The sequence below is a fragment of the Psittacula echo genome, assembly GCF_963264785.1.
Source record: "Psittacula echo genome assembly, chromosome: 4".
NCBI lineage: Eukaryota > Metazoa > Chordata > Aves > Psittaciformes > Psittacidae > Psittacula > Psittacula echo.
In genome coordinates, this window is record NC_137738.1 from 53,829,685 (window position 1) to 53,848,651 (window position 18,967).

The 18,967-nt window shown below is 41.3% G+C and overlaps 1 protein-coding gene across 1 annotated transcript; it reads left to right on the plus strand.

Moving 5' to 3' along the window:
• Positions 1-727: 727 nt before the first annotated feature.
• SERINC1 (serine incorporator 1) lies at positions 728-18,397 on the plus strand. The gene is made up of 10 exons (XM_080614947.1): positions 728-873; positions 6,102-6,263; positions 7,295-7,488; positions 10,552-10,631; positions 10,806-10,943; positions 11,892-12,061; positions 12,293-12,383; positions 13,492-13,633; positions 13,739-13,969; positions 16,768-18,397. Exons 1-10 carry the CDS (start codon positions 835-837, stop codon positions 16,904-16,906), a joined length of 1,386 nt encoding a protein of 461 aa, XP_080471073.1. The 5' UTR covers positions 728-834; the 3' UTR covers positions 16,907-18,397.
• The last annotated feature ends 570 nt before the right edge of the window (positions 18,398-18,967 follow it).

The following is an 18,967-nucleotide window of genomic DNA, read 5'->3' on the forward strand; positions in this document are numbered from 1 at the left end:
TTAGCAAGGAGAGAAACTTGTGAGTCAAAGATGTTTCTTAATTTGTAAAATGGTACTATAAAAATCCATATGAAATGTTCTGCCTCACACTTCTTATTTTATTTAAAACCTCAATTATTTATCTTTCTCAGGTGCTTGCTTTTTGGGTTTTAAAACACATTTGACATATAAAGTGGTTTTGTTTTTCAGCTGAGACAATATCCTTGGTATTATTATGTCTGTAATATAAACATATAACATATATAATTATATAAAGTGCACATTTTCTGTTCCATGATTACCGATTGTTTTTTAAAGATTTTTGAGGTATACTTTTTTTTTTCTTTACTGTTTTCGTTTTTGGACTGTGTTCACCTTCTATGTAGCACCACCATGACAGTCCTGCATAGTTTTATATGTTTTATATGGGATGCAGTCCATAACACCCATTAGCACGGCTCAGGTAGGGAAGACCACACCCCCCCACCCATCTCCAGCCCATCAGCCGATTTCGGGAGGTGCTGGGAAGCTCCGGCTTTGGGTGCTCGTGGAAAGCACGGTAGCGGCACAACCACCTCATCCCCACACCCGGTGACCTAAGCGCAACGAGGGCGCCCACGGCCGGGCGGCCACGCCAAGGAGCCTGTGTCCGCCTGTGGGGGGCGCTCCGGCTGTGCGACCCCGCGGAGCCGCTCAGGCCCCGCCCCACCGTCACCACCTCCCTTCCTCCCCCGGAAGTTACGTTCGGCGCTGCGGTAGCGCAGCCGGAAGCGCTGTTGGGAGCGGTAAACAACTCCGTCGAGGGGCTGCTGTCGTCGGGCTTCCATCTTTGAGGGGTCGGAGCCGGCCGCCACCATGGGCGGCGTCCTGGGCCTCTGCTCCATGGCGAGCTGGGTAAGGCGGGGGCTGGCGGGCGGTGCGGCGGTACCCTGCCTCTCCTTGCCCATCGCAGGCCCCACGCAGGCAGCCGGTGCTGCTCTCTCTCCCCTTCTTCGTCCCGTGCTTCGCCCGTCCCCTCACTGGGCCTTTGTCTTCCAGAGGTGGGCGCGTCTGTGGCACTGCCTTCCCGCCTTCTCCAGCGTGGGCTATGGGCGCTCTCCCTCGTCCCGCCCTGAGAGGCAGCCGCTCCGCTGGGACAGGGCTCGTTCAGCGCTGGCTGGGGGAGGCGGGCCCAAAGAATGTGGGGGGGAACGGGGACGGACGGACTGACAGACACCGTCGCGGTGGTTTCCTCCCCCCATGGGCTTTTTCAGGGAGCCGCCGAAGTCGGGTGAGGAGCTTCGTACTTCAGACAGGCCGGCCTGCAGCGCTTCTGTCGCTGCTTCATCTGCCTAACCGTGTGGGAGGTGTCACTGTGTCCACTGAGCAGCCGCGCACCAAATCTGTAAAGGAGTCAAAATCTAATTAAATACTTAGGAATTCGGTGTTTCTTTCTGGAAAAATAAATCACGTATGTTTCCCTGATCCTACTGATTGCATTTAATGCCTCTTTTTTACGGCTTTGTCTTGAGCAGCTCCACCCTTCATAGCATCTTTGTCTTACTGAGCCATCATTTTCGCAGTGTTCAGTAGTCTGTGGTAATGTGTCGCCACCATGCTGAGCATTGTCAGGTGATTTTTCTTATTGGGAAACAGCAGCTCGATGTGGTTTTAAAACAGTTTGCACTATGCAGAAGAGCACAGAAGTTGAAAGAGATCCTGCATGGCAGCCCTCATTTGATAAATTGCTATCTGATCCTTAAGTGATGACAGGTCATTCCAACTCTAGTGCCTGTGCAAATAGATGCAGTCAGGTGGATTATGAATCTTTAGACTTCTGTCTTAAAAATGTCAGTGCAGTTGTGAAAACCTGAATTTACCAAACCAAAAATATTGTACCATACCTGGATTAAATGAAATCATGTGTATTCAAACAGTTCATACATGCTGGTCTAACAAAGCCTCATATTGATTCAAACCTCAATATTTGTGCTGCCAAAATATATGGATTTTGGTTCCTGTAGTACAGAGTGATATTTAATTACAGAGATGATACTTAACTCCTTAGTCTCCTTTCTGAATTCTGTGAAATGATGGGTAAATTTGTATGAGCTAAGCTTCCTGGCTGATATACATGTAATAAGTGACTAGAACACTGATAATATTCTGTTAAGGAAGTAATGACAGTGTTAATTTTGCTTTAATTAACATTTAAAATGCTTCTTAATGGATTAGCCAGTTAGGCTTTAATTGCTAGCTGAATATAGTTAACGTTAGCATTTTTAATTATTGTCAAATACAAAGTGACAGTATGGCTATAGGTTTTAATTCACATACTTGAGTTAATGTACGCTGCATTTTCAAGTGCATAAACAGCCATTTCTGATAACTGGCTGATGTTTGTAGTGCATAAAGAATCTCTGTTTACTTGCTCTTAGTTTTGAGTGTTTGCTTCTGTACAGAGAAATATATGTAATAGTCTTTTAGCTAGAATGATTTACATGAGTATGTAATCTTTATTAAGTCAAGATTTACAGTGGGTAATACCTTCTTTTAAAGTGCCCAAGCAGATCAGTTTTTTTTTTTTTTTTTTGGGGGGGGGGTGTTTTTTGGTGTTTGTTTTTTTGTTTTTTTTTTTAAATTCTTTCTCCTTACCCCTCTTCCCCATGGCTTTAAAGTGTTGATTTTCTTTCCACACTTAATACCACAGCTAATCAGTACGTAAAGCTTGTGTATGATAGTTTTTACAGGAGAAGTCTATCTGCACTGGTCTCTAAGGCTATGTCAGTATAAATGCCATTTGGGACCCAGAAAGCAAAGCAAATTGTGAGGGTGAGGCAACAGGGGAACTGGAAGGAGCAGAATTTGTGCTAGTGTGGACTGTCCATGGCCAGGAGAGCTGCTCTGCTTTTGTCTGAGAAGATGCTGCTGTTGGTGTTGTTTCAGCTGTGTAGCTTTCGCAAGGCCATGTGTTGTGCCATGCAGAGCTGCCCTGGGTACCTGACCTTGGCATCTGGCCTCATAACTTTATTCTGGGGGTTTTTTTTGTGTGGTGTTAGTGCTGGTTATAGCTCTACCCTACTCTGTGCTGAGCAGGCAGTGCTTCAGTTCAGTGCTTTTAAGAGCACATATGAGCATGCCAGAGATGGGTAATGGAATGGGGGGAAGGCCTTAAGAACACTGTCATCTCACTAGAAGTCTTCTGATCCTGATGACATTAATCCTGATTGGTCAGACAGTGCCATTTTCACACCGCTGGGTCTTATCTCTCTTGCACTGTTCTCTGGAATAGCTCAGCTGCTGTTCTGCTCACTTTAATATTCTCTAGCAAAGCAAAGATCTTGATTAAATTGGTTCTTTTAAGCACATTGTAGGGATGATGTAGCTAAAACCTGACTAGGCCCAGTGGGTGAGGGCTTAGTGTTTTTGTGAATACTTAATTCAGTATATAATCATTTAGTTATTACCCCAGTAAGAAGATTACATTTGATACTAAAACCCTGTTCTGTGTCCATGGGGCAGTAACACTTGATTTTCAGTGGTTTTGTTGGCTTTTCTCTCCTCTCTTTATACTGCAGTATTCATCTTTTTATATGTTCCTCCTGCAGTTCCCAGAGAGAATGAAGTGACTAGTTTAGCAGGCATGAATTAACTTGTCTGCCCAGCTGGCTGCTCCCAGAATAGGTGTGTGGGTCATTTTTTATTATTTTTGCCCTAGCAAACACCACTGAGCTCCTTGTATCCCTGTGCGTTTTGGGGAAAAATGAGTTGATAGGTACAAATGTTACTAGATGGTGGTTGTGAGTTGTGACTTAGTAACTGTTGTCTGAGCTTCCTTACAAAACAATCTCAAAACTAATTGTGGGGTAACATTTTGTGTGCATCTATGACTAAGCTGAGTCTCACCTGGGGAGTTAAGCTTTGTTTTCTGTGGTAGTATCTTACTGTTTGTACTGTAGGATTCTTGGTAGGAGGCGTGGAATATAGGAAGAAAGCAGCACAAACTGTCCTTGTCCTCTCTGCTGATAAACTCACTTCTGTGGGCTGAATGTTTTTTGCTTTCTGTTCTTTTGGAAGTCTGTTACTTGTTAGAAGTGGTTTTGCCGGTAGTATGATGACATTTGATTGGAATGGTATGTATTTTGTTCTTTCTTGCCAAAAGAAAGAGGGACTTGGACTACACCATGTTTCCTTGTAGAAGTGGCCAGCTTGTATAAATAGTATCAGTAATCAATAGATGTCTCTTGTTCAGACATGTGCATGGTCTCAGCTTGTAAGGATGAGCTTCTTGGGGGCAGAATGTTTTGGAAGCTGTTGTTGGAGCTCAGACACTTACATGAGGTTATTGCCTCGTTCGAGGCATGTTGTCACCCAGTGAGGTGGAGACAGTCATCTCTATTTCATCCACTGCAAACCTCCCATGTCTCTCAAAACACATGTTCCTCTGTGTGCACTCAGGAGGAAGCTGCTTGAATTATTTAGACACTTAACAAACAGTTTACCACTGGGATTCAGAAGAGAAGTGACTTGTATACCAGCAGGTCCTTGCACCAAGTTTTCTGCAGCAGATGACCCTAAAGCTTATATTCTACTCCACCAAACTCAGCCTTTTATTCAACAGGATCTTTAAAAATACTAATGTAGACAGAATTAGTTCAAGAAAGTAAGTTTTTGAATAGAGAATAGAAATACTCTTCATTAGAAAGGTTATTCATGTGTGTTGAGGAACTATTGGAATACATATAGTACTATAAAATCCTGATGCATCCTAAGCCAATATTTGCTGTACATTTCTTGCATACTAAACATAGGTGCCCTAATGTAGTTGCTTGCAGTCGCAGAACAGCCTCAGAGGATCATCTGGTCCAACCTTCTGTGGGAAAGGGAGCCTTGATAAGATGAGCAAGCACCCTGTTCAGTCACATCTTGAAAACCTTGTGATAAACTCTGCCACCTCCTTGGGGAAGTTGCAGTGACTGATTGTTGTCACTGTAAAATCCCTCTCCTGGAATCAGCATATTCATACTCTTTGTGCTATAATGATGCTGAGTGGACGAGGAAGTAAAAAATGTCAACAAAGTATCTTTTACATATTGAAGTAGTTATAATGAGAATCTACCTAGTTTCACTTTTTTAGGAAGACAAATTCAGTACTGAAGTTTTCTTATTTAAAGATTATTCTGTAGGAAAGTGAGTGAAAATTCTTGGCTCCTCCATCCTCAGAAAGGAACACAAGTACAAAAAGAACACAAGGAAATTATTTAAAAGACCGGGTATGTGGGTCTGGTTGAACCTGTAAGAACACATCATCTGCGCCTTTTCCTGAGGCCTTCTCTGGAGGCTGCTGGGAGCGTTGTGGCAGTCTGTCTGCTCTTCCTGCAAGCCCTGGGCCCTTCCTGGTAGTGGCACACTGCTGGCATTTTTAATTGTCATGTGATTAAACCTTTAAGAACTCGTTCTGACACATGCCAGTCATGCTGCATGATTGACATGCGCTGGTCATGTGGCTGTGTAACTGGTCATGTTTTGATGTGACTGACTGGGTGTCTTCACTGCTGTGATTAACACCCATGGCTTTTGTCTCATGGCAGAGGTGTCCTGTGAGTGAGCTGGGGCAGAAGGTGGGTTCTGCTGCTGTCTGATATCTATGTCAGGATGATGTTTATGAATCCTCACCAGTGAGGATTGTGGCCCAGCTCTGACGGATACTGGACATGTTCGTAGGTGGCAGTTGTGCTCAAATATTTTTTTTCTCTGGAGTATTTGTTTAATCTTTGCAGCTGTGGAAGAGAAGATGGAATTGTTAACTAAAAGCAATCCTTGCATCTCATTTAGTTGAAATTAAATAAAACTCAAGAGAACAAATGAGCCTGAATCCAGTCTTTATTTCATGTGAATGGATAAATGATTACTTTTGACATAGCACTAATTTCACTGTACAGTGGTGCATTAGGAAGCACTACCAAGATTGACAGGGGGCTCTGTAAATGTGTTACAGTGGCTAAGTCTGCACTAGTGATGGAATGCACAGGATGAATAATTTTCCATCATAACTTGTGATGATCTACACAGCCTGATTAAATATTGAAATCTAGCAGTGCAAAAGTTTTTAACGAGTCTGTTGTATGTTCTGTTTCTGTCAGATACCATGCTTATGTGGAAGTGCCCCATGCCTGCTCTGCCGATGCTGCCCCAGCGGAAACAACTCCACCATAACTCGGCTCATATATGCATTCTTTTTACTTCTCGGCGTGAGTGTTGCCTGTGTGATGTTAATACCAGGCATGGAAGAGCAGCTGAAAAAGGTCAGGTTACTTCTTTGCTAACATGTGTGGTAGAACAAATGTCATAGACAATAGTAAATGGCATCTTGAAAGTATGGGTTTGATTTGGAAATAGGTCATTGTGCAGCCACCTGTGCTTCACAGTCACCATTAATTTGATTGTAGATTATATAAACAAAGAACTCATGGGACCATCACTGCATGGATGAGAAGTACTATTTAGAGATAAAGTTGCACCTCTTCCTTAACAGCTCAGAGGAGAAAAAAACAAAATCTTGTATCAAACAAGAAAATGTAGTTTATGGCATGTGCTTTGGTTCTGTTAGTGTTTGATTTACTGTTTTTATTTTGTTTCTAGGTGATACAACTTCTGTTAGGCACGCTTTTGATTTTCTTTCCCCCAAATGATTCATCTGTAAATGGTTATTTTGGTGTGGTGTAGTAACTACATTAGAGTTTCTGTGAGAGCCATGTTAGTCGCCTAGGAAAGAAAGTTACATCCTTCTGGAGTATGATTTGACTTCAGAAAGATGTTGTTCATGTCCTAGTAGTGACTGGAAAGGATATTCTCAGCTGTTTTGTATGGAGGTCACAGATACTTCTAATTGATGTTGCTTTTTTGATGGGGAGGGTGTTTCTATTTTAAAGAGAAGTAAGCAGGCTGCCTTCTCCTAGCTACCTGATAGTAGCTGTCAAATCAAATTTATTAAATTCCAGATCTTTTATTTATCTCCTGATTCAGGTCAGCAAGTGAAAACTGCATTTCCATGAGAAGTTCCGAAATTGTTAATATCAACACACACACCCCCCATTAATAAGACTTGGTTTTGTCTAGAATTTGCCTATGTAGGATTTTTTTTTTCCTTAAATGTCTTTAATATTCTAGTTAGGCTGTAAATAACAGTGTAGCCTCTCAATATTATATTTTCTAACAATGATGATAGTTGCATAATGTTAAAATATTCATTAATGGTATATTGATAAATCATCAATATGTATTTACTCACAGGAGGCCTTTTACAGATCACTGAAGTATCTTGTATTTATCACAGATTCCTGGATTTTGTGATGGAGGTATGGGAACAACTATTCCTGGTGTGTACGGCCACGTGAATTGCGATGTACTTGTTGGTTACAAAGCTGTGTACCGTGTGTGCTTTGGTATGGCCATGTTCTTCCTCCTCTTCTCCTTACTGATGATCAAAGTGAAGAGCAGCAATGACCCAAGAGCAGCGGTGCACAATGGGTAAGATACAGGCATGAGCAGTATGTGCATATAAGGTAAAGCTACTGTGTAAATAAAGCCTGCGGCCGATCACACTGGTCAGATTTACTGTTCCACAAACAGAGTTGCGTAGTAGCTAGAGGAGTGATGTTGCAGTAGAGGGCACTCAGAGTTCTTATACATGGCAAATAAATTTTTTTAAGAGGAAAAGATCCATTTTGACAATGGATAATCTGTCCAGAGGTTTCCCAAGATCAGAGGTTCTGTTTTTGTCCAAATATGACAAAATTCAAAGATGAATGATGGTACTAAGTTTCATTCTGCTGGGATTTTTTTCAACAAATTGAAGGATTGAAAAGCCTCATCTGTCCATCTGTAAGAGGAATTACACTCCTAACTTTGATGTTTGTAAAGGCTTGCACTTTCTGAACAGTTTTATTTTGAAACTTATAACAATTTATATATGTTTCTATATAGATATATCTGTTCACCCTCTGTTACCTTTTCTTCATTCTTCCCTCTGCATAAAGAAGTATGAGTCATGTATTTAATTTCTGAGCTTCCCAGTAAATTTTTCTTTTATATTGCATTATAGTTAGAATTATCAGATGGAAGATGAGTGGAGTTGACATAAGTGGGTAGTTTTCATCCAGGCTCAGCTTATGTGTAAACATAGCTTCTTGAACCAAGGAGATGTAAATAACTGTAATAGGGAATAGCACTAAAAAGCATAAAATTATTTATGGTGCCTAGTCTTGGTGGTTACAGTGATTGCTTAGACTACTTTTTCAAAATGATTACACTTAATGGAAGCTATGAACAGCTAAGCCATAAAAATTAAAATCAGTGTAATAAGATTAAACATTTCTAGCATGAAATGAGAAAAATCTTCAAATGATTGCTGTAGGGGAAAGGAAAATAATTAAGACTGAGCAGAATATTGCTTTGTTTGCTTCTTCTGTTTGTTTCGGTCTTAAAAAAGAGGCCGGGTACAATATTAAGATGCATTAGCAGCAGTAACTCAGATCAGCCTTTCTGTCCACCCTGCTTTGTTCAGAAGAGCATACTTGGCACATGCAAGAACAAAATAGTTCAAGTACATTCTATAGCAGCACTTTGAGGTGGGGTGGGGTTTTTGTTTGTTTATTTTGTGGTTTTTGGTGGGTTTTGTTTGGTTGGTTGTTTTGTTTTGGTTTTTTTAAACCTGAAACTGCTTCTTAAGTGTTTGGGATTTTCTTGATGTCCTTGTCTGGGACTGTGCTCTCCAGTACAAATGTTGGTACTATTTATGCAACCTGTAGTAGTTTACTCTTAGCCAGTCTGGTGTCAGCACCAGGGTAGAAAGAAAAACAATACTTGTTACTGGTACAATACTTAATTATGTTACTTCCAACACTTCTGTAATAACTGGTTGCTCCAATATAGGTAGCTTGATGAAAACCATGGCTTTTGATTTTTGAAATTGTATGTATCTTGTGTAATACTTCATGATGTCATCTTTCTGCCAGTGATTTGAAATGTTCAGAATATTGGGTTTTCCTGTATATATGTGCTAATTTTTTCATACTCATGTGCAAGTTAAGCCTAGTTATGTGGTCTGGAGCCAGTGCTTGCCGCCTTGGCTTTAATAGCAGTATTCAAAATGGTTCCCAGCCTTGGGTTAATAGAAAAAATCAGTTATAATGTATTCACAGTATTGTTGCTGGCTTGCACAGAATTCATACAGAATGTAGGTGGTGTTTCAGATGAGAAGTGCTTTCAGCTGTCACACATTATATGGGTAGAGTGTTAAGATCACTATAAAAAGTCTGGAAATTAGAGATTAGATTTAATCAAACTTGAACATGTTCTGATTTCTACAACTGAGAATGACAAGAAGTGGATTCAAAACCTAATGTTAGTGAGGCGTATATTACACCATGAATGTTGTTAATTCAGCTTTCAAAGTGAGTTTAGTCACTCCTCTATGTCCCAGTGAATTAGTCCATTTTCTCCTGTATTCTTCACTCAGTCATCTCACATAGTTCCTCTCCACACAACTGGAATGTATTTCTCTGGTCACCATCCCCTGATTGTAACAGCCAGAAGGACAGATTCCACTTGCTCAAAGTATGAGGAAAGATGGGTGGGGATAGAAAACTGGAAAACCATCCAAGTGTTTGACATCGTAGAGTGTAGTACCTGTCTTTGTGTTATATTCAGTTTTAAAGTACATGTAGATGATACTGTACCTATATGTGGAGCTGTCTGCCACTGTGATCAGAAAAAATCATCTTCAGCTTCTTAAAGTTTTGTTGGTATAACTTTTTGATTTGAAGTTTCCTATGCAGAGTATATTTGTACACAGTGTGTATTTGGAGAGAGTTTAGTAAATCTTTAGTGGAAGATATTTCCTTGTCTGTTTTCCAGGAAACATCTGATCTGTTTTGTTTGTCCATGACTCTGTCTTCTACTAGAAAAAAATAAAATCCAATGCTACTGCCCTGGAACGGGGACTTAGAGTTTGTTTGTGAAGATAAATCTTTTGCTTTTGTTGCTGTGGTTAAACCTCAGCAGATGTAGGCTTAAAAAGTCTGAATCTAGGCTTTTGTACCTCACTTCCTTGTAGAAAGTGAATTGAGACTGGTAGGGAACTCCAGCATAATGTTGTCTGTCCTTGTGGGAACCGAACACATCTGACTTTTTGGTTTGATATTAAAAACAGGTAGGGATTTTTAACCTGATTTTCTGATATGCAGGCAGCTCAGTAATGTCACTGCACTAGGTAAAAAACTTCTTAAAAAAAACCCCACCCAAACATAAATCCTCTCAATTATCTTCACCCTGGCTTAACTTGTAATGTGCGAGTGAGATATGCCTGGGGAATGTCCCAAATCGTGTGTCAGTCTAGCACAATTTAAGCATAATAAGAACAAAAATCTTGGGCAGGTAAGAAAAGATTTTTAACCTACATCAAAAGATGTGAGTTAAGAGTTGGGGTTTTTAATTCACTCATTCTTAAAGATGTGTATTTTGTTACTTTCAAGTTCTGGTGAATTAGATCAGACTTCAGCAGGGGCCTGACTTTTTTTAATTTCCCTTTAGATTCTGGTTCTTCAAATTTGCAACAGCACTTGCAATTAGTGTTGGAGCTTTCTTCATACCCGAGGGACCATTTACAACTGGTAAGGGAATATTTTCTTTTGCTGTATCATGGTGCCATCATAACTGGTTTTAAAGTTAAACTAAGTGCATGCTGATGTCTTAGAGCTTTAATTGTAGTTGTCTTAACTATAGCACTTTTCTTTGTTTAGGGACATATCTGTGGTTCTTAACTTCTTGTTTTCTTTCTCTTCTAGTGTGGTTTTATGTAGGTATGGCTGGAGCATTCTGCTTTATTCTTATTCAACTGGTCTTGCTTATTGACTTTGCCCACTCCTGGAATGAATCTTGGGTTGAAAAAATGGAGGAAGGGAACTCAAGATGCTGGTATGCAGGTAAAGGACTGGACCACAAGCAAGTTTTAGATTTAATTGTGCGTTATATTAAATCAGTTACTCACCAAGTAGTGCATTTCACAAGAGTGCAGAAGGGCTACTTCATGCATAAGTATCACTTTCTCAGATGGTGTAGTTTAGCTCTGTTGTTGTGCTGTCCTTTTGGTGTCAAGTTAAGTAAGGGGGGCAAGGGAGAAGGGCAGCAATCTCTCAGTAATAAGATCTAATTTCTGGGAGCAAGGTTTCAGTTTGTGATAGCAAAGAAGTGGCATTTGTAGGTGTTATTTTTTGTTTGCTTGTCTTTTGTTTTTTTCAGCCATAAATTTTGTTACACCTTAGCACTGGTTAAAACCAAACTAGCCTCTTACTGCTTCATGTGGAGCATAAATATCTCAAATAATTGTTTTTTACTTTCTGTCTGCCAGTCGGTCATTCTTCAAATGTACATGCTGAGTGAAAGGCTGAGATAGTAAAGGAAATACATGTTAATTTTAATAAATCATTTCAGATGTGATAATTTACGTATTTCGAAAGACAGCACGGCCTGTCTTTGTGCAATGGCTGTTTTGCTCTTTAATGTTTTTAGCAAGATGGAATTTGGAAATAACATTTGGTTTTCATTCTATTGGAGAAGTAGTTCTTCAGTTTCTTTTTTAAGCTTTTAGCCAGAGTGTGTGTAGTAGAACTCTGTTCCTTCACACTTGCTGCTCTTGGTTGCTCTTTGATCACTGGAGAATCTAGCATGGCTTCAGGCTTTCCATTCATTGTGTTCTTTCTTTTTAACACATCAGAGTATTTAAAACTTACTTCCTTTGTGCTTCAGTGCCCAGAGCTGCTGTCTAATTGTGATTGTATGCCATATCCGAAACCTGAGGGTCATGTAATACTATTTCAATTCTAATACTTTCCATTATTAAGCAGTTTAACTCTTTTTGTGTCTCTTCACAGCACTGCTGTCAGCTACAGCTGTCAATTACCTGCTGTCTCTGGTAGCTATTGTCTTGTTTTATGTTTATTACACTCATCCGGAAGGCTGTTCTGAAAACAAGACATTTATCAGTGTTAATATGCTGCTGTGTATTGGTGCTTCTGTCATGTCAATTCTGCCAAAGATTCAGGTATAGTTTTAATTCTTTTATCTTCTAGATGTGTTTGGGGTTTGGTTTTTTTTTTTTGCCTTTTGGTTTTTTTGGGGCTTGTTTGTTTGTTTGTTTTGTTTGGTTTTGGGGGTTTTTTTGGTGGGTTTTTTTATTATCAGTCCCAGGAACCTGTTACATGTAATAAAATATATAATTGTGTCTGAGAATTGTAATAGCCTAACTTTGCTGTTCCATAATTACTTTGCATAGGAATCTCAGCCAAGATCTGGTTTGCTGCAGTCTTCTGTGATCACAGTTTATACCATGTATTTGACTTGGTCAGCTATGACCAATGAACCAGGTAAGTATAGGAGCAATGTATGTGTTTTTTGGGGTAACCAGTTTGGCAGAAGATTGTATTTTCACCATTTTGCAGGGCAATATTTGAAAGGGCTACTACAATGCATGTAAGGTAGAGGCAGGACTCATTAGTGTTCTCTTCCCCCTCCCCAACTTTCTGTAATCATACTGAAGAAATAGTTCTTCCAAAGATAATGTGTTTTTCACTTGCTCTTACGTTTATCATATGGAAACATTTTGATCTCTTACTGGCAGGACTGCAGTATTCTAAAGGTTAGATGTTGCAAGTTCCCACAGGTCTTTCCAGGTGTCTGGAAGGTTCATCTCCCCACCAAGTTTCAAGTTTCTTACTGGTGACTGAGATGCTACTGATTATATTTTTCCAAACAGAGGATTTTAAATAATGTATTAATAACTTTTCAGTGCTGCTTGTGTCTGAAGACAGCAGAGCATCTCTAAAAAAAAAAGATTAAAAAAAATGCAGAAATTCTGGTCGTTGAAATAAGCTGTCAAATATTGATTTTTGGTGTTTTTAATTGGGTCTCCAATTGGGTCTCTAGCCCTTTCATCTTTAATGATGGACAATCTTCTGTGCTTCTGTGTAATAGTACATATGAGTCATATCTAATTCCTGCAGTAATTATTGGTAAATAGGATGGTCTGCTGTTCTCAGCTGTTTCATCCATGTTATCTGTGGAGGCGGTGGATTGGGAACTGTTGGTAATATGAATCTGACTTTGTAGGGTTATTTTCCAACTCTGAGATGACTCTGGTACCGCATCGACAGAGTATATTGTTGTCAAACTTGTTTTCTAATGGTAGAATTTGTAAAGCTCAATATGCGGAGCGATTTTATGTTGTGGTATCTAATTATGAGATGAAACAGTAATGCGGTTGATGCATATCTTATGTAAGTTTAAAATCCTTTTATCTGCTTGGAGAGACAGATTTTTGTCGCATACTTTCATTTGCCTGCTTTAGAGAGACTCAACTCAGTAGGCAAAAATCAGATTTAAAGGTTTTTTACCTCAAGACTGTCACAGTTCCTTTCTATTACCATGCATTCAATGTGGAAATGTACTCAAGTCCTAATGTAATATCTCCCACAGACAGGCGCTGTAACCCAAGTTTGCTGAGCATCATTGGTTACAACAGCACCACCATTCCAACTGAAGGTCAGGTAGTTCAGTGGTGGGATGCACAAGGAATTGTAGGACTGGTTTTGTTTTTGCTCTGTGTTCTCTATTCAAGGTAAGCTTTTTTTTTTTTAAGTCCTGTTAACTTTTATTACTTCTCATTGCCAGGTACTGAATTGTATTTGGGTAACTGTACTGTGTCCCTTTGTGTCAAATGCAGCATCCGAACATCCAACAACAGCCAAGTGAACAAGCTGATGCTGACCAGCGATGAATCAACACTCATAGAGGATGGAATGCCCAGGAGTGACGGCTCCCTTGATGATGGAGATGATGTTCACAGAGCCATAGATAATGAGAGGGATGGAGTTACTTACAGTTACTCCTTCTTTCATTTCATGCTTTTCCTGGCATCACTGTATATCATGATGACGCTTACCAACTGGTACAGGTATTTACATTTGATAACATGTTTTTCTAATAACAATAATAAGCATACAAGATGCTGTTGAAGAAAATTCTCCACCCCAGATTTCCCACAGCAGAGTCTCTGTCATCGGATTCTTAGATAAGTAATGTAACTGAGTGGTGCAGGAGTAGGAGCGGCTTGTGCTGTGTGCCTCCAGTGAGGGACCCAGAACAAAAAGATTCCTGGGGTTTTGTACTCTTGCATTCTATGCACCGGACCATCATGTTGTTCAAGCAAGCACGTTCCTTACACATGCTTCCTGGTCCAATGGTGAATTTTGGTCTTGGTTCTTCTGTCAGTTATTGGGTTCTTTCTGAGCCTCTTCTTATCACAGAATCCTGAGAGTTGGAAGGGACCTCAAAAGATCATCTAGTCCAACCCCCCCTGCAAGAGCAGGGTAACCTAGAGTACATCACACAGGAACTTGTCCAGCCGGGCCTTGAATATCTCCAACGTAGGAGACTCCACAACCTCCCTGGGCAACCTGTTCCAGTGCTCTGATGGTTTTCTTCTCTCTCCAGTTGTCACTCTTCGCTAACATGCAATTTCTTTATCTTCCGATTTGTAAGGATCTCAAGGCCTTTGTTTACATAACTGAACAAGTGCAGGTTGTAAATTAAGTTCAGCTTTATCTAGGTGGGAGTTACCTGCTTGTGGCCTAAGGCTCTAGTAACTTCAGCTTCCTGTGCTAAGCAACTTCTAATGGTAAGCAAAAGCACCCATTCAAAAGAACTCAGTTAAAGGAGTTCGGATAACTAAACTTAATTCACAACAGATGCCATCTCTTGCTGGACAAGGAGGTAAGTTGTGGGCTGTGAGGAATGTAGGTCTGGAATGGGACTTCTCAAGGGAAGTATACTGTTTGATCTATATTAAATGAGTTGTATTTGAAGATTGGGAGTAGCCAGCCTTGTTCACAAGTGCTTTGTTATATTTTCTAGAGTAATTAGAATCATGGAATCATAGAATCATAGAATAGTTAGGGTTGGAAAGGACCTTAAGATCATCTAGTTCCAACCCCCCCTGCCATGGGCAGGGACACCCCACACTAAACCATGTCACCCAAGGCCTCATCCAACCTGGCCTTGAACACCGCCAAGAATGGAGCACTCACAACCTCCGTGGGCAACCCATTCCAGTGACTCACCACCCTCTCAGTAAAGAATTTCTTCCTTATATCCAATCTAAACCTCCCCTGTTTAAGTTTGAACCCGTTACCCCTTGTCCTGCCACTACAGTCCCTGATGAAGAGTCCCTCCCCATCATCCTTGTAGGCCCCCTTCAGATACTGGAAGGCTGCTATGAGGTCTCCATGCAGCCTTCTCTTCTCCAGGCTGAACTGCCCCAGCTTTCTCAGCCTATCTTCATATGGGAGGTGCTCCAGTCCCCTGATCATCCTCGTGGCCCTCCTCTGGACTTGTTCCAACAGTTCCATGTCCTTTTTATGTTGAGGACACCAGAATTGTTACGATTCACTGGGCTGCTGAAATACTTCCTGCTGAAGTGAGCAGAATAGAGTTTTAAATTCTGTAACAACTACAAATAAGTAACCACCGTGCCCATGTCTGGTACACAGAGCTGGAAAAAGGAGAGATAGGACATGTTATATTAGCAGGTTGAGGAAGAGGTGATCCTTCCCTCTGCTCAGCACTGGTGAGGCCACTCCTGGAGTCCTGGGACCAGTTCTGGGGTCCCCTATACAACAGAAGCATGGGCATACTGGAGAGAGTCCAGCAAAGGGCCAGAAGATGATGACAGGACAGGAGCATCTCTCATACAATGAGAGACTGAGAGAGTTGGGACTGTTTAGCCTGGATAAGAGAAGGCTCAGGGAATCTTATCCCTGTATGTAAGTGCTGAAGGGAGGATGCAGAGAGGACAGAGCCAGGCTCTTTCAAGTGGTACCCAGAGGCATGAGACAGAAACTGAAACACAGGAGGTTCCCTCTGAACATCAGGAAGCACTTTATCACTGCAAGGGTGACTGAGCACTGGCACAGGCTGCCCAGGGGGGTTGTGGAGCTTCCATCCTTGGAAATGTTGAAAATCCATCTGAGCACAGTTCTGGTTTGCAGGATGTAGGTGGCCCTGCTTGGGCAGGGGAGTTGGGTGACCTCCACAGGTCCCTTCCAACTTCAGCCATTCTGTGGTGGGGTCTGGTGGGAAGAAATGTGGTGGTCTGCTCCTGAAAAAATTCTCACAATAGAACAGTCCTCCTGAGTGGGAATTGTTTTAATGTTAACAGCTTGAACAGATGTTCTTCAGAGTTCAAAAAATATAGATTATGGGTTATATCATGTCAAAGGACGTTTGTATCAAAATAGCATCACTAGAAAGGTGTTCTCTTAAAAGTGATTCTTAATAGACAGTCCTGCTGTGCCCTGCCTGGGTCAATATGACATCAAGAGTAGTAATTCTTCTAGGTGTTGTCTTTTGGCAGGATGAAATGCTTTATTTGTATCTGTAAATGTTATCCATTCCTTTCCTTTCCACAGACTTGCTCAGAGATTCCACATAATTATTTCTGCTGCTTGACGGCTTATTTTACTATTTTTTGGGGTGCTGTTGCTTTCCACTTTCCTGTGACACCAACATACTATTGGCATTCTTGTACAGGTTGGTGGGAACTGCCTGGAAGAAGGGTAGAAGTGTCCTTGGAGGTGTGGAGCTTAAGTGGACATGACCTGCTGTGCAGACAGGGTTGAAGAGTGGTGTACTACACAAGCATGTCTGTTCAAACAAAGAGTGCAAATCATCACTTTTCTTTTCCTTCTTTCACAGTCCGGATTCTTCTTACGAAACCATGACCAGCAAATGGCCATCTGTCTGGGTGAAGATATCTTCCAGCTGGATTGGCATCGTGCTGTATGTGTGGACTCTGGTTGCTCCGCTGGTCCTCACAAACCGTGACTTCGACTAAGCTGCGCTGCTCTCTAGGGAGACTCTGTTAGCTTCATTCACAGTGTCTTTGAGACAAACAGTATTCCAGATAGTAGTGCAGTTGTAAATACGTGTGTGTGCACGTGCGTGCTGTACGTGTAGGATATCCTGCTTTATTCTGCATGAGTACCTTGAATCACATCTTTTGTCATTTCACTAGATGACTTTTTCTAGCTGAGCTCAGTGACAATTGCTGTCATGATGGTTTTCATAGGATTACTCCTAGATCAAGTGTTTTGGGAGCATTAGATGTAAGATCAAGACCCTTTGAAAGTAGGGTGTTGGGGTTTTTTTGTCCATCTCAATTGCATTAAGTAGTTGTAGGAAAAAAAGTGCAAGTGTTATTAATTAGGGTAACAAACCAGTGTTAGATCAGGCTGTGGCAGCAAAGGAGAGGCTGCCTTTGATCATCCTTGTTGCCTTGATTCCAAAGCAAGTCTTGAGTAAGCGTTGTTAAAGTGGTGCATGTTGGGGGTTAGTGGGCATCCTGCAGCAGCATTTTGACACTGGCAGCCTGACCCTTGCCTGTCCCAAGGGCAGCAGTACCTTTAGCACAGATGGTAAATGACGGAACTTGCGCTTGAAGCTACAGAGGAGCTGATGTCCTCCCCCCCTGCGTGCTGCTAGGTCTGATGTGTGCCCTTGCAGAGAGGAGGGCGGATGCCCTGGCAAGAAGGGTCCTGGCACCACATGCTTAGAAGCACATTTTTAAGGCATCTGTTTACAATGTGCATCTATGTATTATTACTGTTTTTTAAAGTAGTTTAAATGGGATAGCTGTGCTGTAACTTATTGCTGTTTTGTGTGCCGCTTTCTTGGCTAAGCTACAATCACAAGAGTTTGGAAGGAGCAGAGTGGTGAAAACTGTAAGCCCTTCAGAGGCATTTTTGAGTATTGTGGTTAAACTAAAAAAGCAGCAGGGGAAAAGGAGTGCTGAAATCGCAGTAGCTGAAGGAGGCTCGTATTAACTGAGGCTTCAGTAAGTGTCTCTTCATGTATTTGCGGCTCTAAATTTTGAAATCTTTTAATGTATTAGGTATTTTGCTTGTTGGTTGTTGCCAGAGATGGACTTGAGCATAGGGAGTCTGGATCTAGGCATGAGATATTAATCCATTTGATTAAAATACTGTATAGTTCCTGTGCAGTTACAAAACCTTAAATGCTTTTGTGCTTGCTGCTTTGTAACTGAAGTATTTCTCAGTATTTCTGTTACTTGCTACAACTTGAGGCTGGAGCAGCCTGGCTGGGGGTGATCCGGAGCCTTCAGCAGGCATCATGTTACTGTGGTGTTTATATTCTACTTCCTGTTGCCAATTATTCTCTAAGCTTTTAATTCTGCACCTGAACACTGACAGTTACAGCAGGAGCCTGACATCTCAGACAAACTTGAGATAGTAATGGAAGGATTAAGTAAAGGCTTGTAATAATTTGGAATATGTTGTTAACCTTATTAATAAATAAATTTGGATGATGTCCAGTGGCTTGATGTCTCATATTACTACCGAATGTGAACTGTGTGTGGTTTTGTGCTGTATTCTCATCTTCTGTTTCCAGGGAGTGTTTTATGGCACTTGTCATCCCAGATGTAACAGCAGCAGCACTGCAGCATACACCTGCATACAGGGCAGGTACTGCTGAGCTCTTGGGGAGGTCACATCAAACCCCAGAGCCAAGTTCTCTGCCAGTTCCTCTCTCTGGGCCCTTTTGCTGTCATCTCTCTGAAAACATGAACATGCAACACTTGTAACTACTTCTTCACCTGCTGCCTCTCCCTTGTATTGGCAGATGTGCTGGGTGTGTTACATGTGGGTGACACCCCTGAACACTGATTCTACCACAGCAGCGCTTGAATCCTGTAGTAACTTACTAGACTGTTAACTAGGAAGATCAACAGGTGGCTGGGCCTATAGCTTCAGCTTCTTTGGAAAGGGGGCATATAAAAACTGGAATTCTTGACTCTAGTGCCAGAATTGTGGAATATATCCTGTTGTTGTGTTACTAAATCCAGTTTCTCCCTTCTCTGGAGTATCTTGCACACTCA

Bases quoted from the DNA above. Each gene is read 5' to 3' on its own strand.
- SERINC1 (XM_080614947.1), top strand. From the start codon at position 835: ATGGGCGGCGTCCTGGGCCTCTGCTCCATGGCGAGCTGG. The intron at 874-6,101 runs GTAAGGCGGGGG...TGTTTCTGTCAG, and splicing joins TCTGCTCCATGGCGAGCTGG to ATACCATGCTTATGTGGAAG. The intron at 10,632-10,805 runs GTAAGGGAATAT...TTTCTCTTCTAG, and splicing joins CGAGGGACCATTTACAACTG to TGTGGTTTTATGTAGGTATG.